General features: G+C 42.2%; 1 protein-coding gene across 1 annotated transcript; it reads left to right on the top strand.

The window, feature by feature from the left end:
- Nucleotides 1–13391, top strand: scin (scinderin; the record flags this gene model as incomplete). The annotated part of the gene is made up of 16 exons (XM_083899733.1): nucleotides 1–193; nucleotides 6209–6363; nucleotides 7233–7394; nucleotides 7489–7638; nucleotides 8625–8714; nucleotides 8797–8929; nucleotides 9010–9098; nucleotides 9207–9422; nucleotides 9511–9632; nucleotides 10046–10136; nucleotides 10924–11094; nucleotides 11182–11362; nucleotides 11594–11715; nucleotides 12267–12344; nucleotides 12430–12490; nucleotides 13218–13391. The coding sequence occupies 16 exons, from the start codon at nucleotides 1–3 to the stop codon at nucleotides 13379–13381; spliced, it is 2178 nt and encodes a 725-aa protein (XP_083755859.1). The 3' UTR covers nucleotides 13382–13391.
- Nucleotides 13392–17244: the final 3853 nt, after the last annotated feature.

Raw genomic sequence — 17244 nt, 5'->3', positions numbered from 1 at the left:
ATGGTGCTTCACCATAAAGAGTTCCTCAAAGCAGGCAAGACGTCTGGTCTGCAGATCTGGAGAGTGGAGAACTTAGAGCTGGCTCCTGTGTCTGAGAGCCAACACGGGAGCTTCTACACTGGAGATGCTTATGTCATTCTGGACACCGTCAAACAGAAAACAAGCACCTTCTACCAACTGCACTACTGGCTGGGTAAGTGGCTCTGCAACGGACACCACCTTCTTCTTCACTACACACCAACTTATTTTAACCAGTCATTCAGTCATTATAGAAAATTTATTTTTTTAAGTTTTTAAGTCCTTATAACAGCATCAGTTGCAAAAATCGGTCAGAAATGGATGTGGTCAATGGGTGGAAGTGGTTTTTTTTGGGTGGAAGAAATTGTAGGTCATCTGAAACCCGATGAACTAAAATGACTATATGTGGTACAAATGTAATAATGTAATGTAATTAAAAAATGGTAGTCGTCACATACATTGATATATACCCATGTTTTTGGTGAACACTTAAAAAGTGTTAAAAACAAGCATCTTGTATGATGGGGGTAAATAAATCACGTGTCTCCAGAGACAATTATCATTAAACTAAACTAACTCAATTAAAATGTGCTTTTTAACTCCATAATATTGTTAATTATCCCAACACTATAAAGTAAACCAGTGACTTCCTCAGAAACACAAAATTAAAACAATCGGTGTTACTTTAAATTACACACGGACACATTATATATATATATATATATATATATATATATTTCTATATGTATTCAAGGCTATAGGTCACTTTAGTATGGGTGCATCCGTCCAGAGCTATTGAGAAGAACTGTGAGGAAAGTGGTTCAGTCCTCCTTCAGTAAAGAGTGAGAGACAGAGAGTGTCCCTCGAGCTTCTTCACTCTCCAAATGTTAAATACGTAGCTGTTGTGAGAAATAAGAACGATTTTTGATTTTATTTTTGCAGAGGCGCCCACAAGGAGTCACCAGGGTCACCTACTGTTTTCTTTCCTTCAGATTATTTGTATTATTCTGTGGCTTTCTGCTCATTTTTGAGGGGGATAACGTTGCATTAAAAACACTTGTGCCTCCTTAAGGTGAAACATGGACGGAGCAAGTGAAAACTAAGTTAAAGTTACAGTTTGTAGTATTTTTGGGGCTATATTAGCAAAAAAAAATCTAATTTACTATTAATGATTGTATGAATTTTCGTAGCTTTAGAAAAAGCCATTTCTAATATTATATTATATAATATAATCGCGGGCCGCTACGGCAAAGTCCTCCACAATCGCGACACACCGTGTTTCTACAGGAGCCTGACGCGGACAAATATGTGGAATGTCGCACTGGGATAAAGCCAACTGTAGCGAGAGCTGCTGAGAGAATCTACGTCACCACGGAAAAGAAAACATGGCGCCGGCAAAAAAAAAACGAAGAGTAACGAGAGTAAACATCGCCGCTCCCTTTTCCTGAGCGCTACAGTATCCGGAATTAAGACACTGGCGTCGCGTGTTTTCTGCTGAACAGGTAATTTCCCACACTTATGTAAATGTTATGTGTCGTTTTATATCTGTAACTAGAACACAGAGCAGTGTTTGTATTTCATGACTATAGTTGCTAATACATTAATATTCTACTCCGACATAATAGCGTTAAAGATTTTGCAAGCATTTTGTGTTACTTGCGTTACTAGTACGTTTTTTTTTTTTTTTTTTTTTTTTTACCTAGTCTTGTTGTCCCGGTGCTGGCACATGGGTATGTTTAGCCTCCCCCACTTTAGCGGGTTAGGGTTAGCTGCTAAAGTTTAGTAGGTAACAGTTAACATGTTAGCTGCTAAACTTTAGCGGGTAATGCGTTAGCTGCTAAACTTTAGCTGGTAATGCGTTAGCTGCGAAACTCTAGCGGGTAATGCGTTAGCTGCGAAACTTAAGCAAGTAACACAGGAAACGTTAGCTGCTAAACTTTAGTCACATACAAAGTGGGGAACATAGGACCTTTTTTGGGGGAAAAACGGGGAACATAGGACCTTTTTTGGGGGAAAAACGGGGAACATGGGACCTTTTTTGGGGGAAAAACGGGGAACATAGGACCCGAGGAACATAGGTACGACCCCCACGTTAGCTGCTAAAGTTTAGTAGGTAACAGTTAACGTGTTAGCTGCTAAACTTTAGCGGGTAATGCGTTAGCTGCTAAACTTTAGCAAGTAACACAGGAAACGTTAGCTGCTAAACTTTAGTAGGTAACACGTCAACAGGGCCGTACCTATATGTTCCCCGCTTTTTATGTGACTTTTAGAAAAAGGGTTCTTTGTTCCACAGTTGGCACAGTTCACAGGGTTTTATATGAAAATGAATTGTTTGTATTTCCTGATGTGTCATCCCAGTGACCCAGTTTGTTGTTGTTTTACCGATATAGTTCTCTGACCTTTTGTTTTATGTCCTCTGTTCACGGGAATGTTTGAAACACATAAAGGCTTACCTCACGTTCAAACCCAGATGATAAGAAGGATGACGAGGAGTTTCCAGCGATCACAGTGTAATGTGTTATCAGTCAGATTATAATCCCTTTACAGTCACAGTCATAACTGACGGGAAAAATTTGCACTTCAATCATGGTAAATCATGGCTGGTTATGGAACGGATATGGAATTAAAATGTCTGTAATGACAGTTTCAGAACGCTGTAGAAGGAAAAAACACCCAGCAGCAGATACAGCGTAGAAGACCTAAGCCTCCATCCCTGAGCTACAAGCAAGAAGTGAGGACACCAGGTGACCTCGGACGGCCTGGTTTAGTTCAGCTGGAGTTCACCGCGCTTTTGTTTCACTCGACAATAAACCCCTGAATCACGGTGCCTCTCAGACTCTGTTTTTCTGTTGCACTACAGACATTTATGTAATAGTGATGTCCATCTTGGTGATTTGCACCCTACGTAAATCAACAAACTCCCCCGAGCGCGTTCGTCGTACCGACATAAAATCACATCGGAGGCAAAACGGTATCAATAGGTTTCACGGATGGATTAAAAAGGACCCCGAACACGTCTACGGACACAAAACTGACCCAACAGGAAGTTGGCCATCTTGAATTGAGCCGCTGTATGGACACGAAACAGGAAGTGCCCTCTTACTCGTGAAACAGGCTCTAAGTAACCCTATTAGACTTGTGAGGGTTAGGGTTAGAGATCCATTTAAACTGCTGAATCACCAGGTTACTTGAATGACAGGAATTCTCTTCTGAAGCGTTTTTGTGGACACTTCTTTGTGTGTGTTTTTAAAGTCATAATCCAACCTGTTTGCAGCCGTCTGTTGTGACCTGAAAAGTAAATCACGTTTTGTGTGCAGGGCGAGAATGTTGCCCAGCAACTCGAGAGCTAAACGCTGCTTTCCTGAGAAACACGGAGAGATTTGTGAAGTCGGTACAGTGACAATAGTTTGATATTGTGTTGATATTTCAAAGTCATGCGCTAAAGTTTCTTCAAATAACACAGCAATAATGTCACTGTGGTTAACTGTGACGGGACTTGGCTGGGTTAAACCATCATCATTCGCCATTTCTGTCACTTTGGGAAACTTAGGGCTAATTCCAATTCCTATCTTAACCCTCGAGCTCAACCCTTAATCTTAAATGGTCCTCAAAACCAAGTGTTGAGGGTTATTTTGTCACTTAGAAATGGGACACCCCTTAAATGCAGATACGTCTTCAGACTGTAGGGGGCAGAATAACGCGAAAGCTACGTCCAGTCTGTCAACTCCAAAAAAGAAGAAGAAGAAGAACACATTTACGTCAGGATTATTTATTACGATCCGTTTGTCAGTCAAGTTATTAGGTTGTCAGTTAGTTATAAGATGATACTCATACAAATACCACAACCACGGACATATTCAGCTGACAGTTACCACACACCACGGTTTATTGACAAAAGATCGTAAAATAAAAATAAATGTTACGCAACAATGACGTCAGTAATCCATAAATTGGGCCTAAACTAAGATAATACAATGGTTTTCATCATTTTTATATCTCTATTAACAAAGAAAATACTTCATTTGTAGCGTACTCGATTCGCTGCTTTCGGCGTCATCTTTGTTATGTGAAAACACGCAATGCATTCTGGGTAGCCCTTGCTCCCAAGGGTGGTCTCGGAAAATCTCAATATTGAGGGTGATACAGCCCTTAAACTTGCCCCTCAACTTAATTTTTCTGAGAATCGGGACAGCACTTTTCTGAGATTGAGGGTTAAGCAAGGAATTGGAATTCACCCTTAGTGCTTCAGCTTAGCAGTTTAGTCAGTGATGTTTGGCATGCAGTCACTCGGTCAGTCAGTCAGTCAGTCAGTGTTACATCACACACCGACAACTGTCCTGTTTGTTTACATGGAAACAGCCCAAGTAAGAAACCTCATTAAATCTAGAATTTACGAGTGTTTTTCGGCTACAATCAAACACCTGTAAAAATCCCGGTCAAGGTCTTTGTTTGGGTTTTTTTCTCTTGGTCTTTGACAGACTGGACGTGAATGCATCATTCTAAACAACAGTTATCACTAAGTAAACACACACGATACGGCGAGCTCTACAGAGAATATCATGTGCAGTTGGCGTACTTCCTTCCTGCAACACTGAAACTCTCTCTCTCTCTTTATTACCTCTGGGAGCAGAACGTCAATACTCTTGCCTTCACTTTAAGAACCCATCAGTGTCCATCGATACCCATCACGCATGCAAATGGACGTCTTACACACTTCCTTCCTGTCGAAGCGCAGCGTGTAAATGCTGAGTTCAAATCTGTCGGCCAGAGTCTGACCTCACCGCGAGTTATTAGTCCCCACCACTTAAAGAAAACCCTGATTATTAGTGTGTAACAGTATTGTATTTGTATATGTACACACTGGACAAGCTGAAAACCGGAGAAAAGGAATGTTAAAGGTGCATTATGTAATAAATCTAAAGCAACTGGCCATAAAATCCTCCTAATATGTCACAGAGACTCAGGAATAATGTTCATATAACAAACTGAACTCACCAACAACAACAGTACAGACAAAATATTCGCATTAAAAAAAATATTTTGCAGACTGCAAATCATGTTTATGTTTTGAAATCATGTTTTGGCATGTGGCGCCACCTACCACCATCTACCAATCATTGCAGTCAGTAGAGTCTCAGCAGCCGAGCAACCACGGGTTGCCAGTTACGTCAGAAAACGAAACATAAAAGACGTCGGTATTTTGAATTTGAATGTAGTAACCGTTTTTGGCCACATTCTTACATATGGCGCCTTTAAAATTCAAATAAATGTGACATTTTGCATTATAAAATATCTTAAAACGACAACACTGCTGTTATAAATGTGCTGCATATATTCGAGTCGTGTGGTTTGTCAACATTTTAAACAGGAAATACACTGATCCCACCAATATTTCACAATAAAAGCCTTGAAATGTTCCTCTTTTCCCCATCTTTTTCTCGATGGTATAGAGTGTATTTACTTAGTGCTTTTCTACTTAGTCTTAATTACCGCTCAAAGTGCTGTTTACCACATTTTTTTTCAGAATTCACCCATTCACACACTGTCAACATAGACATCAGGAGCTGTTTGTGGTCAAGTGAAACTATGGTGTTATGTCGAATGCAGACATAGATTTATCCATTTAAATGTCCAAAATTGATATGAAGTGAAGGCCTCTCCAGCTCGTTTTAATTCTTCCCAATCCAGAAAAACATAAATACAGCATTTAGAGTAAATTTGGTTTAAAAAAACAAACAAAAAACACCAAACTCTCCCTTTAAATGATGCCTTTTCCTGGTGTTTGTAATGGTCGGACAGAGGCTCTGTGTGTTTCTCCGCTCATGCTCTGCAGGTGAAAACACACCAACTCCTCCTCATGAGTAGTGAGCCAGTGTTTACACTGTGGAAAACAACACATTTAGACCGTTTTATTTCTGTTTAACTTTCCATTTAAGTCACACACACACACACACACTGTTTGTTTCATTTCATTCCGACCACAAAAGTTTCCAACTCAGAGAAGCAGCTGTTTTCCCCGAATAAGGGAACTTTGCCACTTGTTTTCATAGAATCAAGGATTTGAGACAAACTGTGTTTGCGATGTTGGGGAAATAAAACTAAAATTGACTTGTCTGACTGAGCCATGTGTGTATATTTAAATGTCTAGACCTCTCTCCGTGTGTGTGTGTGTGTGTTTTGGTCTTCAAAGGAAAGGAGTGCAGTCAGGACGAGAGCACGGCGGCGGCCATCTTCACCGTGCAGCTGGACGACTTCCTGGGCGGGCGGCCGGTCCAGTACAGGGAGCTGCAGGGGGTCGAGTCGACTGCCTTCACCAGCTACTTCAAAGGAGGCATCACTTATAAAGTATGGGTCACATTCGTTCTTTCGTGTTCAGAGAAGATGTTGCTATCTTCCATAAAACATGACACGGCTTCATAATCGTTTAGCCTGACGACGCAGACAAAGACGTTCGTTATTAGTCTGAACTTCGCAGGGGTCTCCGACCTTTTTTTCGTCTACTTTGACAAAATAAAAACGGGCAAAAGCTACTCATGTTTTTATTTTTACATCATAGCTTATTCCAACCCAAATAAGGAGGAACCTACACTCTTAGAAATAAGGGTTCCAAAAGGGGTTCTTCTACAAGGGCTGAGGTTCTACCTGGAACCATTAGCTTCTGAAAAACCCTTTTCTCGAAGAAAGAGTTTTTCAAGGGTTCTTGGTAACACTAATGGTTCCAGTAAGAACCATTTTGGAACCATCCAGAGAACCCTTTAATACCCCTTTCCTGAATAAAGGGTTTTAAAATGGTTCTCGGTGGAACCCTCCAAAAGGGTTCCAGGTGGAACCTTTATAAAATAAATTCTACCTGTTTCTAAGAGTGTATTGTTATCTTTCATATCATTATTATTCTGTGGCTTTGTGGTCATTTTTGACGGGGGGTTAAAAACGGAGCCCAAAATTGAGTTCCACTAAATTACTTGAAACTTGGTGGGGGGATGTTATAGCCCAAGACGAACAAAAAAGTCAATCGTAACCATGGCGTCAACTCAACAGGAAGTCGTCCATTTTGTTGATTTGCGCCCTATGTAAATGAGCTAACTCGTCTGAGCGCGTTCGTCGTACCGGCGTACATCATAAACATTTAGTGTCAGAATTGGAGGTTGAAGAGAAGACACATCGAGGGATGAAAGCGAAATGACAGTGCGTACGTTGTGTTCTCTTCCTCTCAGACAGGAGGCGTGGCCTCAGGTTTGAACCATGTGGTCACCAATGACCTTTCAGCGCAGAGGCTCCTCCACATCAAAGGCCGCCGTGTGGTCAGGGCCACACAGGTCCCTCTGAGCTGGTCCAGCTTCAACCACGGAGACTGCTTCATCGTTGACCTCGGAGATGTGAGGACACGCTGTCAAAAAACGCGGTTTATGGACTAGCTGATGTTTTTCAGTGCGAGCGTGTGTGATTCTGAAACTTTTTCGTGTTCTTCAGAAAATCTTCCAGTGGTGTGGAGCCAAGTGTAACAAGTTTGAGCGAGTGAAGGCGGCGCAGGTCGCCCGAGGGATCCGCGACAACGAGAGAAACAGCCGAGCCGAGCTGGTGGTCATCGAGGACGGAGATGAACCGGCCGCGTTGATCGACGTGAGTCGTTCTTGACCAACATAAACTTAAAGCTCTGTCGTCTAACAATTAGTGACATCTACTGGTGAGACTGGAGATTGCGACGACTCCTCCACTTACGCGTCCATTTTCCGTTTTTTCCGAAAATATGTACATTTTTCCTCCACTCTCCCACTTTATTTGCTGTTTTTTCCGTCTTCTTCTTCTTCTGTTGGATTTTTCCTCTGGTTTGTGTGAGTGGCTCACAGTGTGTTTTTTTTTGTTTTGTTTGCATGGTTACCTTCCATTACAAAACACGGCTGCTTTGTTCCATGTCAGGCTGTTGTAGGAATAGTGTGGCGCAGGAAGGATGGTGCACTTCTATCCACAAAAATACTAAAAGGGTATTATGGTCCATTTCTGTCAACAATAACCCCTCTGGAATGTCCACTTAATACCGTTCTTAAGCTGTGGAGCGGCGTCATCAGATGTGGTCAACCTGCTCTGGAAGACGCCAGTCATTATCCTCAGATTATGTGGTAACAGAACCTGGTGGTTTGAGAGAACAGTTCACACTTTGAGGACGCACACTTTTCCAAAAGCAAACCCTAACCCTAACACCACGACTTCTGAGCAATTGGTCTGTGTCTAATATAAAAGTAGAAGACATCATGGTAACATCACTGTTAAAATGGGACTTGAGGAAGATGAGTCTCCATAAAACGTTAAACTTCAGTCTCCTGGTCTCCATCTAATCTAACCACATCCTAAGTTTTTAAAATGACTGCAACGACTACAGCCTGCAATTCGTACAAACCGCTCGGTGACCAAAAACAGGGGATGCGATGAGTGATGCGTTGGCCTTTACAAATCTGCTTTCACCGCATGTTTTCCATTTTGCCGTTGTGGTCCGCACACAGATGGATGTTGTAATGTTTTCCTGTGTCATTGTGGCTGAGCCGCTCAGTGTTATGGATACGGATGTATCATCGTCGTCATCATCGTTGGCTCATCGCTCTTCATAACAGGTCCTTGGAGAGAAGCCCGAGCTGTCGGAGGGCGATGATGACGACGCTCAGGCCGACACGTCCAACAGGAGAATGGCTAAACTCTACATGGTACGGCCTGTTTATCGTCTGTATTATCTGCACATGAGTGAAATTTGAATCACTCATGTGCTGATTTGTGTTTGTTTGTCAGGTATCTGATGTAACAGGATCCATGAAAGTGACCGTCGTGAGGGAAGAAAACCCCTTCGTCCAGAGCGACCTGCTGTCAGACGAATGCTTCGTCCTGGACCACGGCAAAAACAATATGATTTTTGTATGGAAAGGTAATTGGACAATCGCCTCTCACTGGTTTTTTCACCTTGTTACAGTGACCGATCTTTTTTTTTTTTTCCACTTCCAATAGGGCATAACGCCAACCCCAGCGAAAGAAAAGCAGCCATGAAAACAGCTGAGGACTTCATCAAACAGATGGGCTACCCAGCCAACACTCAGGTTCACCCTCCCTACTCTCCTGTGTTATTTAGATCATTGACAAAAGCGGTGGTCCGTTCCAAATGTATAATGAGTAACTGTTCGTGTTGCCGCTGGCGGTCAACGCAGATCCAGGTGCTTCCAGAGGGCGGAGAGACTCCCATGTTCAAGCAGTTCTTCCAGGGCTGGAAGGACAGAGACCAGAGCGAGGGCTTTGGCAAGGTGTTTGTCACCGAGAGGATCGCCAGGATCCAGCAAGTGGAGTTCGACGCCTCGAAGCTCCACGAATCTCACCACATGGCAGCGCAGTACAACATGGTGGACGACGGGAGCGGAGACGCACAGGTGAGATCACCGTGACGGTGGACGTAGATGACTCTCCGATTTGACAAAACGGCCGTTTCATTCCCTGCGGTTGTCTCAACCTCCACAGATCTGGAGGGTGGAGAGCAGTGGCAGAGTCCCGGTTAGCGCCGAGAGCTACGGTCAATTCTACGGCGGAGACTGTTACATCATCCTGTACACTTACAGGACGGGCCAGATCATCTACACCTGGTACGGACGCCGGAACCAGACACTTTTTTTGAGTTTGAGTTGGTTTGCATAGACGACGGGCAACTGCGATACGCTCTGGTGCGCCACATCGGGCTTCCTGGTTTATGTCGACCGTATCTTTGCTTTATTTTCATACTCGTCCAGCTGTATGGGTTCCTTCCTTCACTGTGATTAGTTAACTAATCTTTACAAATCAGTGGTTTTACAACGCTTAAGATTTAGGGGTTAAGGGTTAGGGTTAGGGTTAGGGTTAGGGTTAACGGTTAGGGTTAGGGTTACGAGATCCACAGGCTTTTCCTCCATCAGTTGGACAGATATGCAATTAACAAACACTCAGAGATGGATTAACGTGTTTGTGAGTACACGTGTATGGTTTAAAATGTCAAACTCGAATGTCTCCTTGTGGCCTGCAGGCAGGGAGCCAGCTGCACTTTGGATGAGCTGACGGCCTCAGCGTTCCTGACTGTGGAACTGGATCGTTCGCTCGGGGGGAATGCAGTTCAGGTACAAGTGAAAATGAGCAGGACATGCAAATGGTGCCTGACACGGTTGCTGTTGCTGTTGCTGGTGTTTTTGTTGAACGGAGAGCTCAACCACAGTGGAAACCACGCTGCAGTGCTTGAGTTCTGATAGCTGATAACCCTAACCCTGACCCTGACTCTGACCCTGACCCTAACCCTAACCCTAACCCATAGCCTTGTGTACTATTGGCTCAATGTCCAATACTGTGGAACCAAATTGTCTTTATAAAAGGTTGGAGGTAACGTTTCCAACAGTGCCACCGCCTGGTTTGGTGTTGTTGTACTTGCTAGCCACTGTTAGCGGTGTAGCTTTAAGGAAAAGCACCATGCTAAATACAACATGTTGCATAATTTTTTTTACCAAGACAAGTTTAATAGCTGGCTAAAAACTCAAATTACCTGGGGCGGCCAATGAGTATCAAGTCTGACCAGTAGGGGGCCAGTCAATTGAGGAGAAAAAAGGAAATTTTTTGTGAAAATCAACTGTCCAGGAGCAGTGGTTTCATAGAATTTCAAAATAAAAGTATCTGTGTTGCTATGGATGGATAGAAAATAAAAACTCTGATGCAAAATGAATATATTACTAAAAAAACAAGTAATTATAACTTCATATTAGGTGGTAGGTCGCATGAAATTGTCGAGCCACGAGTTTGAGACCTCTGATCGACTGAATATGATTTAGGTAATGTCTCTTTGGCAGATTCTGAATTTACTTTTCTTAAAAAAATAACCTGCCATTAAGATCTTTGTTTTTGTGTGTTGGGCATCAGGTCAGAGTGTGCCAGGGTAAAGAACCCCCCCACTTGATGAGTCTCTTCAAAGGCGAACCTCTGATTGTATATAAAAATGGTACGTCTCGCCACGGCGGCCAGGCCCCGCCGCCTCCCACCCGACTCTTTCAGGTTCGACGGAACATGGCCACCATCACCAGAATCGCCGAGGTGAGGACTTCCCCGTTTTGTCCTCTACTGTATTCAAACCAACGGGACGTTCTTTTTTAACGTCCCGTTGTGTTGTACGTGTTTCAGGTCGACGCCAGGGCGGACAACCTGAACTCGAACGACGCCTTCTTCCTGAAAATGGCGGATGGCCGGGGCTACGGGTGGCAGGGCAGAGGAGCCAGTAAAGAGGAGATGAAAGGAGCCAAGTACATCAGCAAAGTGCTCCAGTGCAGCGGCGGCAGCAGCATCGCGGAAGGAAGTGAACCAGGTCAATGACACACAAGTCAGTTTTTATACTCGATAAGTTTCTAGATCATCCATGTGGTCCAAAATGGCGGCCTCCAAAGAGCTGCCCCCCGGCCCCGTTCTGTTGTAATAAAAACAACGGTTGAGGTATTTTATCCCCCAAAAACAGCGGAAACTTGGAAACACTGAAACTTTCGGTGCAGACATTTTAAATACATGCGAATCAGTTCTGTGTGTGTTTTTTGTGTCGCAGGTGATTTCTGGGCCGCGTTAGGCGGCAAGACGGAGTACCAAACCTCGCCGAGACTGGAGCAGGAGACCGCGACTCACGCTCCTCGTCTGTTCGGATGCTCCAACAAAACTGGCAGGTTCATCGTGAGTGTTCAAATACCACATTCTGTATGCTTATATACTTATATATACTATATAACTTCATCACACATTTTTAGACCTACTTTTCTGCCCTGAATCACATGAATGAATGATGTATTTGCAAACTTTTTCTTTGAGCACATGGCTGCCTGAGTAGTAGTTCATCTGTTTACCACAAGGTGGCAGCAGCAGCATTGTAGTGCGGTCATGCTGAATCTTCACTATAAGTACATAACTATAAATGACTATGGTAGAATGACTTTTCAGGGTCCTGAAGTCACATTTTTTGTACAACAGTAGACTTTGAGAGTGTAAACCATTTAAAGGGCCAGTCTGCAACATTAAAAGGCTTCAGCCAATTTGAATATAGCACCTAAATCCGTGTTTGTACAACTGTATAATGTAATAATATGTACTTTAGCGTTGTTTCTACGGCAAACTAGCCACTAATTCTTACACACTGGACCTTTCAAGATGTTTTTATTATTATAATATTCGCTGCTTTATCCGTTGTTGTGGGGTGATATAACGTCTTAAATAACGTTGTGTTGCAGATCGAGGAGGTTCCAGGAGAGTTCACGCAGGACGACCTGGCTGAAGACGACGTGATGCTGCTGGACGTTTGGGATCAGGTATGGAAGACACCTTGGTCTAACATCATCGAACGTGCAGAAAGGACAGTCACACTAACGCAGAGAGTCTTCTCTCTTTTTGCAGGTATTCGTCTGGATTGGAAAAGATGCCAATGAGGTGGAGAGGACTGAATCACTCCGATCTGGTGAGATGTTTGCATAGTGTTGAAAAATCTGATTTAAGCCACTTAATAATGGAGAATCTGAATACCAGCTTAAGTCCACAACAGGGTTTCTTAATCCTGGTCCTGCTGGTTTTTAGAATTTCCCTCGCTCCAACACACATGATTCAAATAAATGTGTCGTTATCAGGCGTCTGCTGCAGTGATTGTTGATTTGGTGTGTTGGAGCAGGGACTCTTACAATAGTCTACAACATCTCAAGAGTGTTTTTCTCACTTTATCTTGCCACAAAATAAGCTTTTCCGATTAGGAATTGAAGTCGACAAGTGTTACAGAGTTAATAATTAATCAGTCCCTGCACCAAACCCCATAGAGAAAATCAGCGATTTTTCCGTCATTGCACACAGGAGTTGTTGATTCATTGCTGCCTCCGTCACCAAGTTAAAATGTGTTATTTTGTGACTTCGGTGTTTGAAAACATTCATTCAGATTCAACTAAGCAACGAACTAAATGAGGCTAGAGAAGAGAAGCAGCTCCTGTGTCTCAGTTAGCTAAAAACGCCAATTTTCTCTATGGAGTTTGGTGCAGGAAAGAGAGCAGATTTTATTGTGCAAGCCTTTTCTGAAGTGGCTTAAATCTTTTTTTGCCTTGCGTCTCCAACTTGCAACCAGAGTCTCATGTGTTACATCCTACTGCCACAAGAGGTCCCCACTAACACATGCATCTGTAATTGTGTGTGTGTCTCTGCAGCCAAACAGTACATCGAGACAGATCCGAGTGGACGTGACAAGCTCACTCCCGTGGTGCTGGTGAAACAGGGCCATGAGCCGCCCACCTTCACAGGCTGGTTCCTGGCCTGGGACCCGGCTCATTGGGACTCTGTCAGCTGGAGCATGAAGTCTATGGCTCTTTAACGGCGCACGTGCTCAAATATATTGTCATTTATACCATTTATACCAGTCAGTGTGTTCAAAGAGATGAATAAAATGTATGTAAAGAAGTCAAATTAATCTTTTGTAATGGTTTGGTCCATACCCTATTTTTCTGTTTTAATGATTTCTTTGTTGTATGGAGCAAAGAAACCAGAACATCTTCAAATTTTGTTATAATTCTTTTAAAAAAAACGACTAGGATTGTGAATGCCGCAGCGAGGACACCACAGCATCAGTGAGTGACGTCATGGTGAGTTCACAGTTTGCGCCCAGCGCGGAAAGTGTTAATTCTAAACAGCCGCTGTTTTCCTCACCTGCTAACGTCTCTGTTTCATCTCTCCTAACAAACACACGTTTTGTCCTGTGAAGTTAGATCGTTCGAAATTAGCCACCGAACAAACATTGACCAGTCTGAATGTTAGCTAATTAGCTAGAGTGACCACACATGCTAGTGTCCAACAACCAAGACTTTACTCTTTACTGGTGACATGTAGTAACTACAGTGACGTGGAAACGAGTGACTTATAAAGCAGTTGTTTTCAATCATGAATCATTAGAATCACTTAATTAAAAAGATTCGCTTAAAGAATCGTTTGTCGGTACTCGCGAACGCAGCTTTTAGCAGTGCTGTCGCTAATATACACCAGACTCCTCTGTTAAATGTTGAGAATTTAGACATTTCCTTTGCTAAATGTTAGAGATTAATGTACATTTTCATGATTTGAAAGTGTTTTTATTAACTGATCTACAGTTTGGCATTGTTCCGTTTGACTACTGTGTGGGATGTCGTGACCGGTCTGCATGTTAGCTAATTAGCTAGAGTGACCACACATGCTAGTGTGATCCTGACGCTACAGTACTAAATATGGCTGAAACGGGAGTAATGTGGAAACTAGTGACTTATAAAACAGTTGTTTTCAATCATGAATCATTTGAATCACTTAATTAAAAAGGAATTGCTCACTGAATCGTTTGTTGGTGCTAGCGTGCAGTCGCTAATATACCCCTAGACTCCTCTGTTAAATGTTTAGACATTTCCTTTGCTAAATGTTGCAGATTAACGTACATTTTCATGATTTGAAAGTGTTTTTTTTAACTGATCTACAGGTCGGCATTGTTTGGTTCGATTCCTGTGTCCGACGTCGCGCTCATGACTCTCACCAATGCCGACACTTTATGGTTTACGGTTAGTATCTTCTCAGTTCGCTTTTCAGAGCAGGCACCAAAAGCTTCCAGGTACTGTCGCCAAATGAAAAAGCAAATAAAGCCGAGTCGAGGACGTGCCGGGACTGGGTAGTGGAAAAGCGCGGGAAACACAAATGACTTCACATCCGTCCACACTGGATACACAATATCCAAGATCAAGGCAGTGAAATTGTTATTTTAGATGAAAACAAAGCAGAGAACGCTGTTGTTGGATGAAGAGGAAACGACTGTCTGACAGGGAGACAACGAGGGTCCACACACACACACACACACACGCACACTCGAGTAAACATGCTTTTCCCTCATTAGCCGAGTCATAACAATGTCTCTTTCCCCCCCACAACATAAAAGCTAAGTTCCACCTTTACATACAAAAATAGATGTGTGTCTCTGTCTGTGTGTGTGTGTGTGTGTGTGTGTCGTCTGCTGGGCGTGGCCTCCTGTTCTGGTCTCCTGCTGATTCAACACCTGGAGAACAAACACTCAGCTCGTCGGGTCGTTCTGACCCTGAGAGGTCAAACTGTTCCTTTGATGGTTCGTTCCTGGTGATCATCTGCCTTTTGTTACTTCTCGCTCTCTGTTTCTATGCCACGTCCACGCTAATACACTTTTTTTTTTTTTTTTTACATAGGTGTTTGGGGAAAAATGTGTATCACGTGACCATATATGGGGAAGCAGGAAGCAGAATTGTCTGCACCACAGAAGCTTATTGTGTGTTTATGTGCTCCCCAGAAAGCCCTGTTTCCTGAGCTGTGACTGTTGTGTCCTTTAAAGTTAGAATGTAGGAAAACAGAGGCTGAATTTATTAGTTCCTGCAGCTCATTTTCCTTCAAACATATGTATATATATATATATATATACAGTACTTAAGTATATGCAGTGCAAGAACAGCCACTTTCAGACTGAAATGTTCTCTAAGAGAAGGAAAAAGATATGTTTACTTCAAATTAATCTCTATTTACTAGTTGGAGATTATTATTCAAGTGCAAAACTTGCTTTACCATGATTATTTTATCTTTTTTGGACATAAAAAGTACAATTTCCCCCCAAAACAAGGCTCATTATGAGTCTTTTTCCTGCAGGAGGTTCCATGATGTGTTATTATTGTCATTGTTATTGCCTCATATAGGCCACACTATATATGCTACATGACATGGAAACACAGGCCACAGTCACTCACCCTTTATTAGTTACACCTGTTCAAATCTAATCAACCAATCACAGTGCAGCAAAAGTGATCAAGACAAGCTGCTGGAGTTCAAAAGTGAGCGTCAGAATGGGGGAAATCGGGTGGTTTAAGTTAAGGGACGTTGGATTTGGCATAGTTGTTCAGAATCTGGAGATGTTTTTAGTAAAAGAGAAAGTATCCCGAAAGCAGCTTTTATGCCAGATGTGAGAGGAGAACAACCAGACTGAAAAATAGAAAAATAGCCAGATGATCTGCTGTGCCAGTGTGGACATGCGGAGACAGTTAAACATCTTTTATTGTCTTTATAATGTGGTCAGTTCAAAAGAGGGCGCCACCTGGAGCTTATATGTTGTTCCCTTGAAATATATTTTCAATAAATGTGAAGAATCATCTCAGTTAAGACATGCAACTGGTCCAGATGTATTTCCTGACTTTTTATATTTTATTACATTATATTTATTGTCTCTTTTTACCAGTTTTCGTTTTCTTAATTTGATGTTTTTTTTGCACCAAAACACCAAAACAATTCCTCTCTTCCAAATAGGAAATACATTAATTAATGACATTAAATTTTAAAAATCAAATTTACATTCCTGTTCATGACATTGATAAATGAGAGAATTAAATCAAAAGTATATGTTCAAATAGCAACCGTTTCAAAATAAAGCCCGGCTCTCTTGGCGTCAGGGAGGTTATACATCTGCACTTTATTTTGGAGGGTTTGTGTTTGAGTGACAGAAACAGGTGAAGCGCGCACTGAATTTGCGCGCGTGGCCGCGGAAGGCGTTGCCCACAAGCCAATCAGATCGCGAGCCGGGTCAAGTCCGCCAATGTTGGGTAAAGTCACACCGGAAACGTCATGAGCTTTCCTTCATAATAAAACTGTTTGTAAAGAAACGGGTGCCTACCAGAGGAAAGATGTATCCGTTATTCGATAATTGATGAAAAAATGTATGATTTTAAAACTGGGGTAAAAAGTGACTAGTTACAGAAATATAAAACTATAATGCAAATGCTTAAATTCTACTGTTAGCGTCTACTTGGTTTTATCCCCTTTAATATGTTAATTCATTAATTCAATTTTATGGGGAAAATGTACATTTGTTATTTATTTGATTGCACTGTGGTGGTATGGATATATATAAGATTTTTTTGAATTTTTTTAAACAGCAAAATGTGGTGTTCCAATAATTAACTCAGTATAAGTCTATTTATCTATACACACATTAATTAGTAATTGCGAAAATTTAACATGGTGGGTTACAAATGACCAAAAATGATCAAAATTAATACTAATTTACATCCATGGTGAGCGGTTGTAGCGCTGTTGTCTTTTAGGAAGCTTTATTTTGAAAAGCGTTAGCGGAAGTGCTATTGTTTACAGCGCTAGCTTGGCGCAGCTGCAGCGTATGAAGGAGTCTCTCCGGCCGAAAGTGTCAGTTGATGTGAG

Source organism: Microchirus variegatus (assembly GCF_963457635.1).
Source record: "Microchirus variegatus genome assembly, chromosome: 13".
Classification (NCBI taxonomy): Eukaryota; Metazoa; Chordata; class Actinopteri; order Pleuronectiformes; family Soleidae; genus Microchirus; species Microchirus variegatus.
Note: the sequence above shows the minus strand (reverse complement) of the source record. Positions and strands in the feature narration are given on the sequence as shown.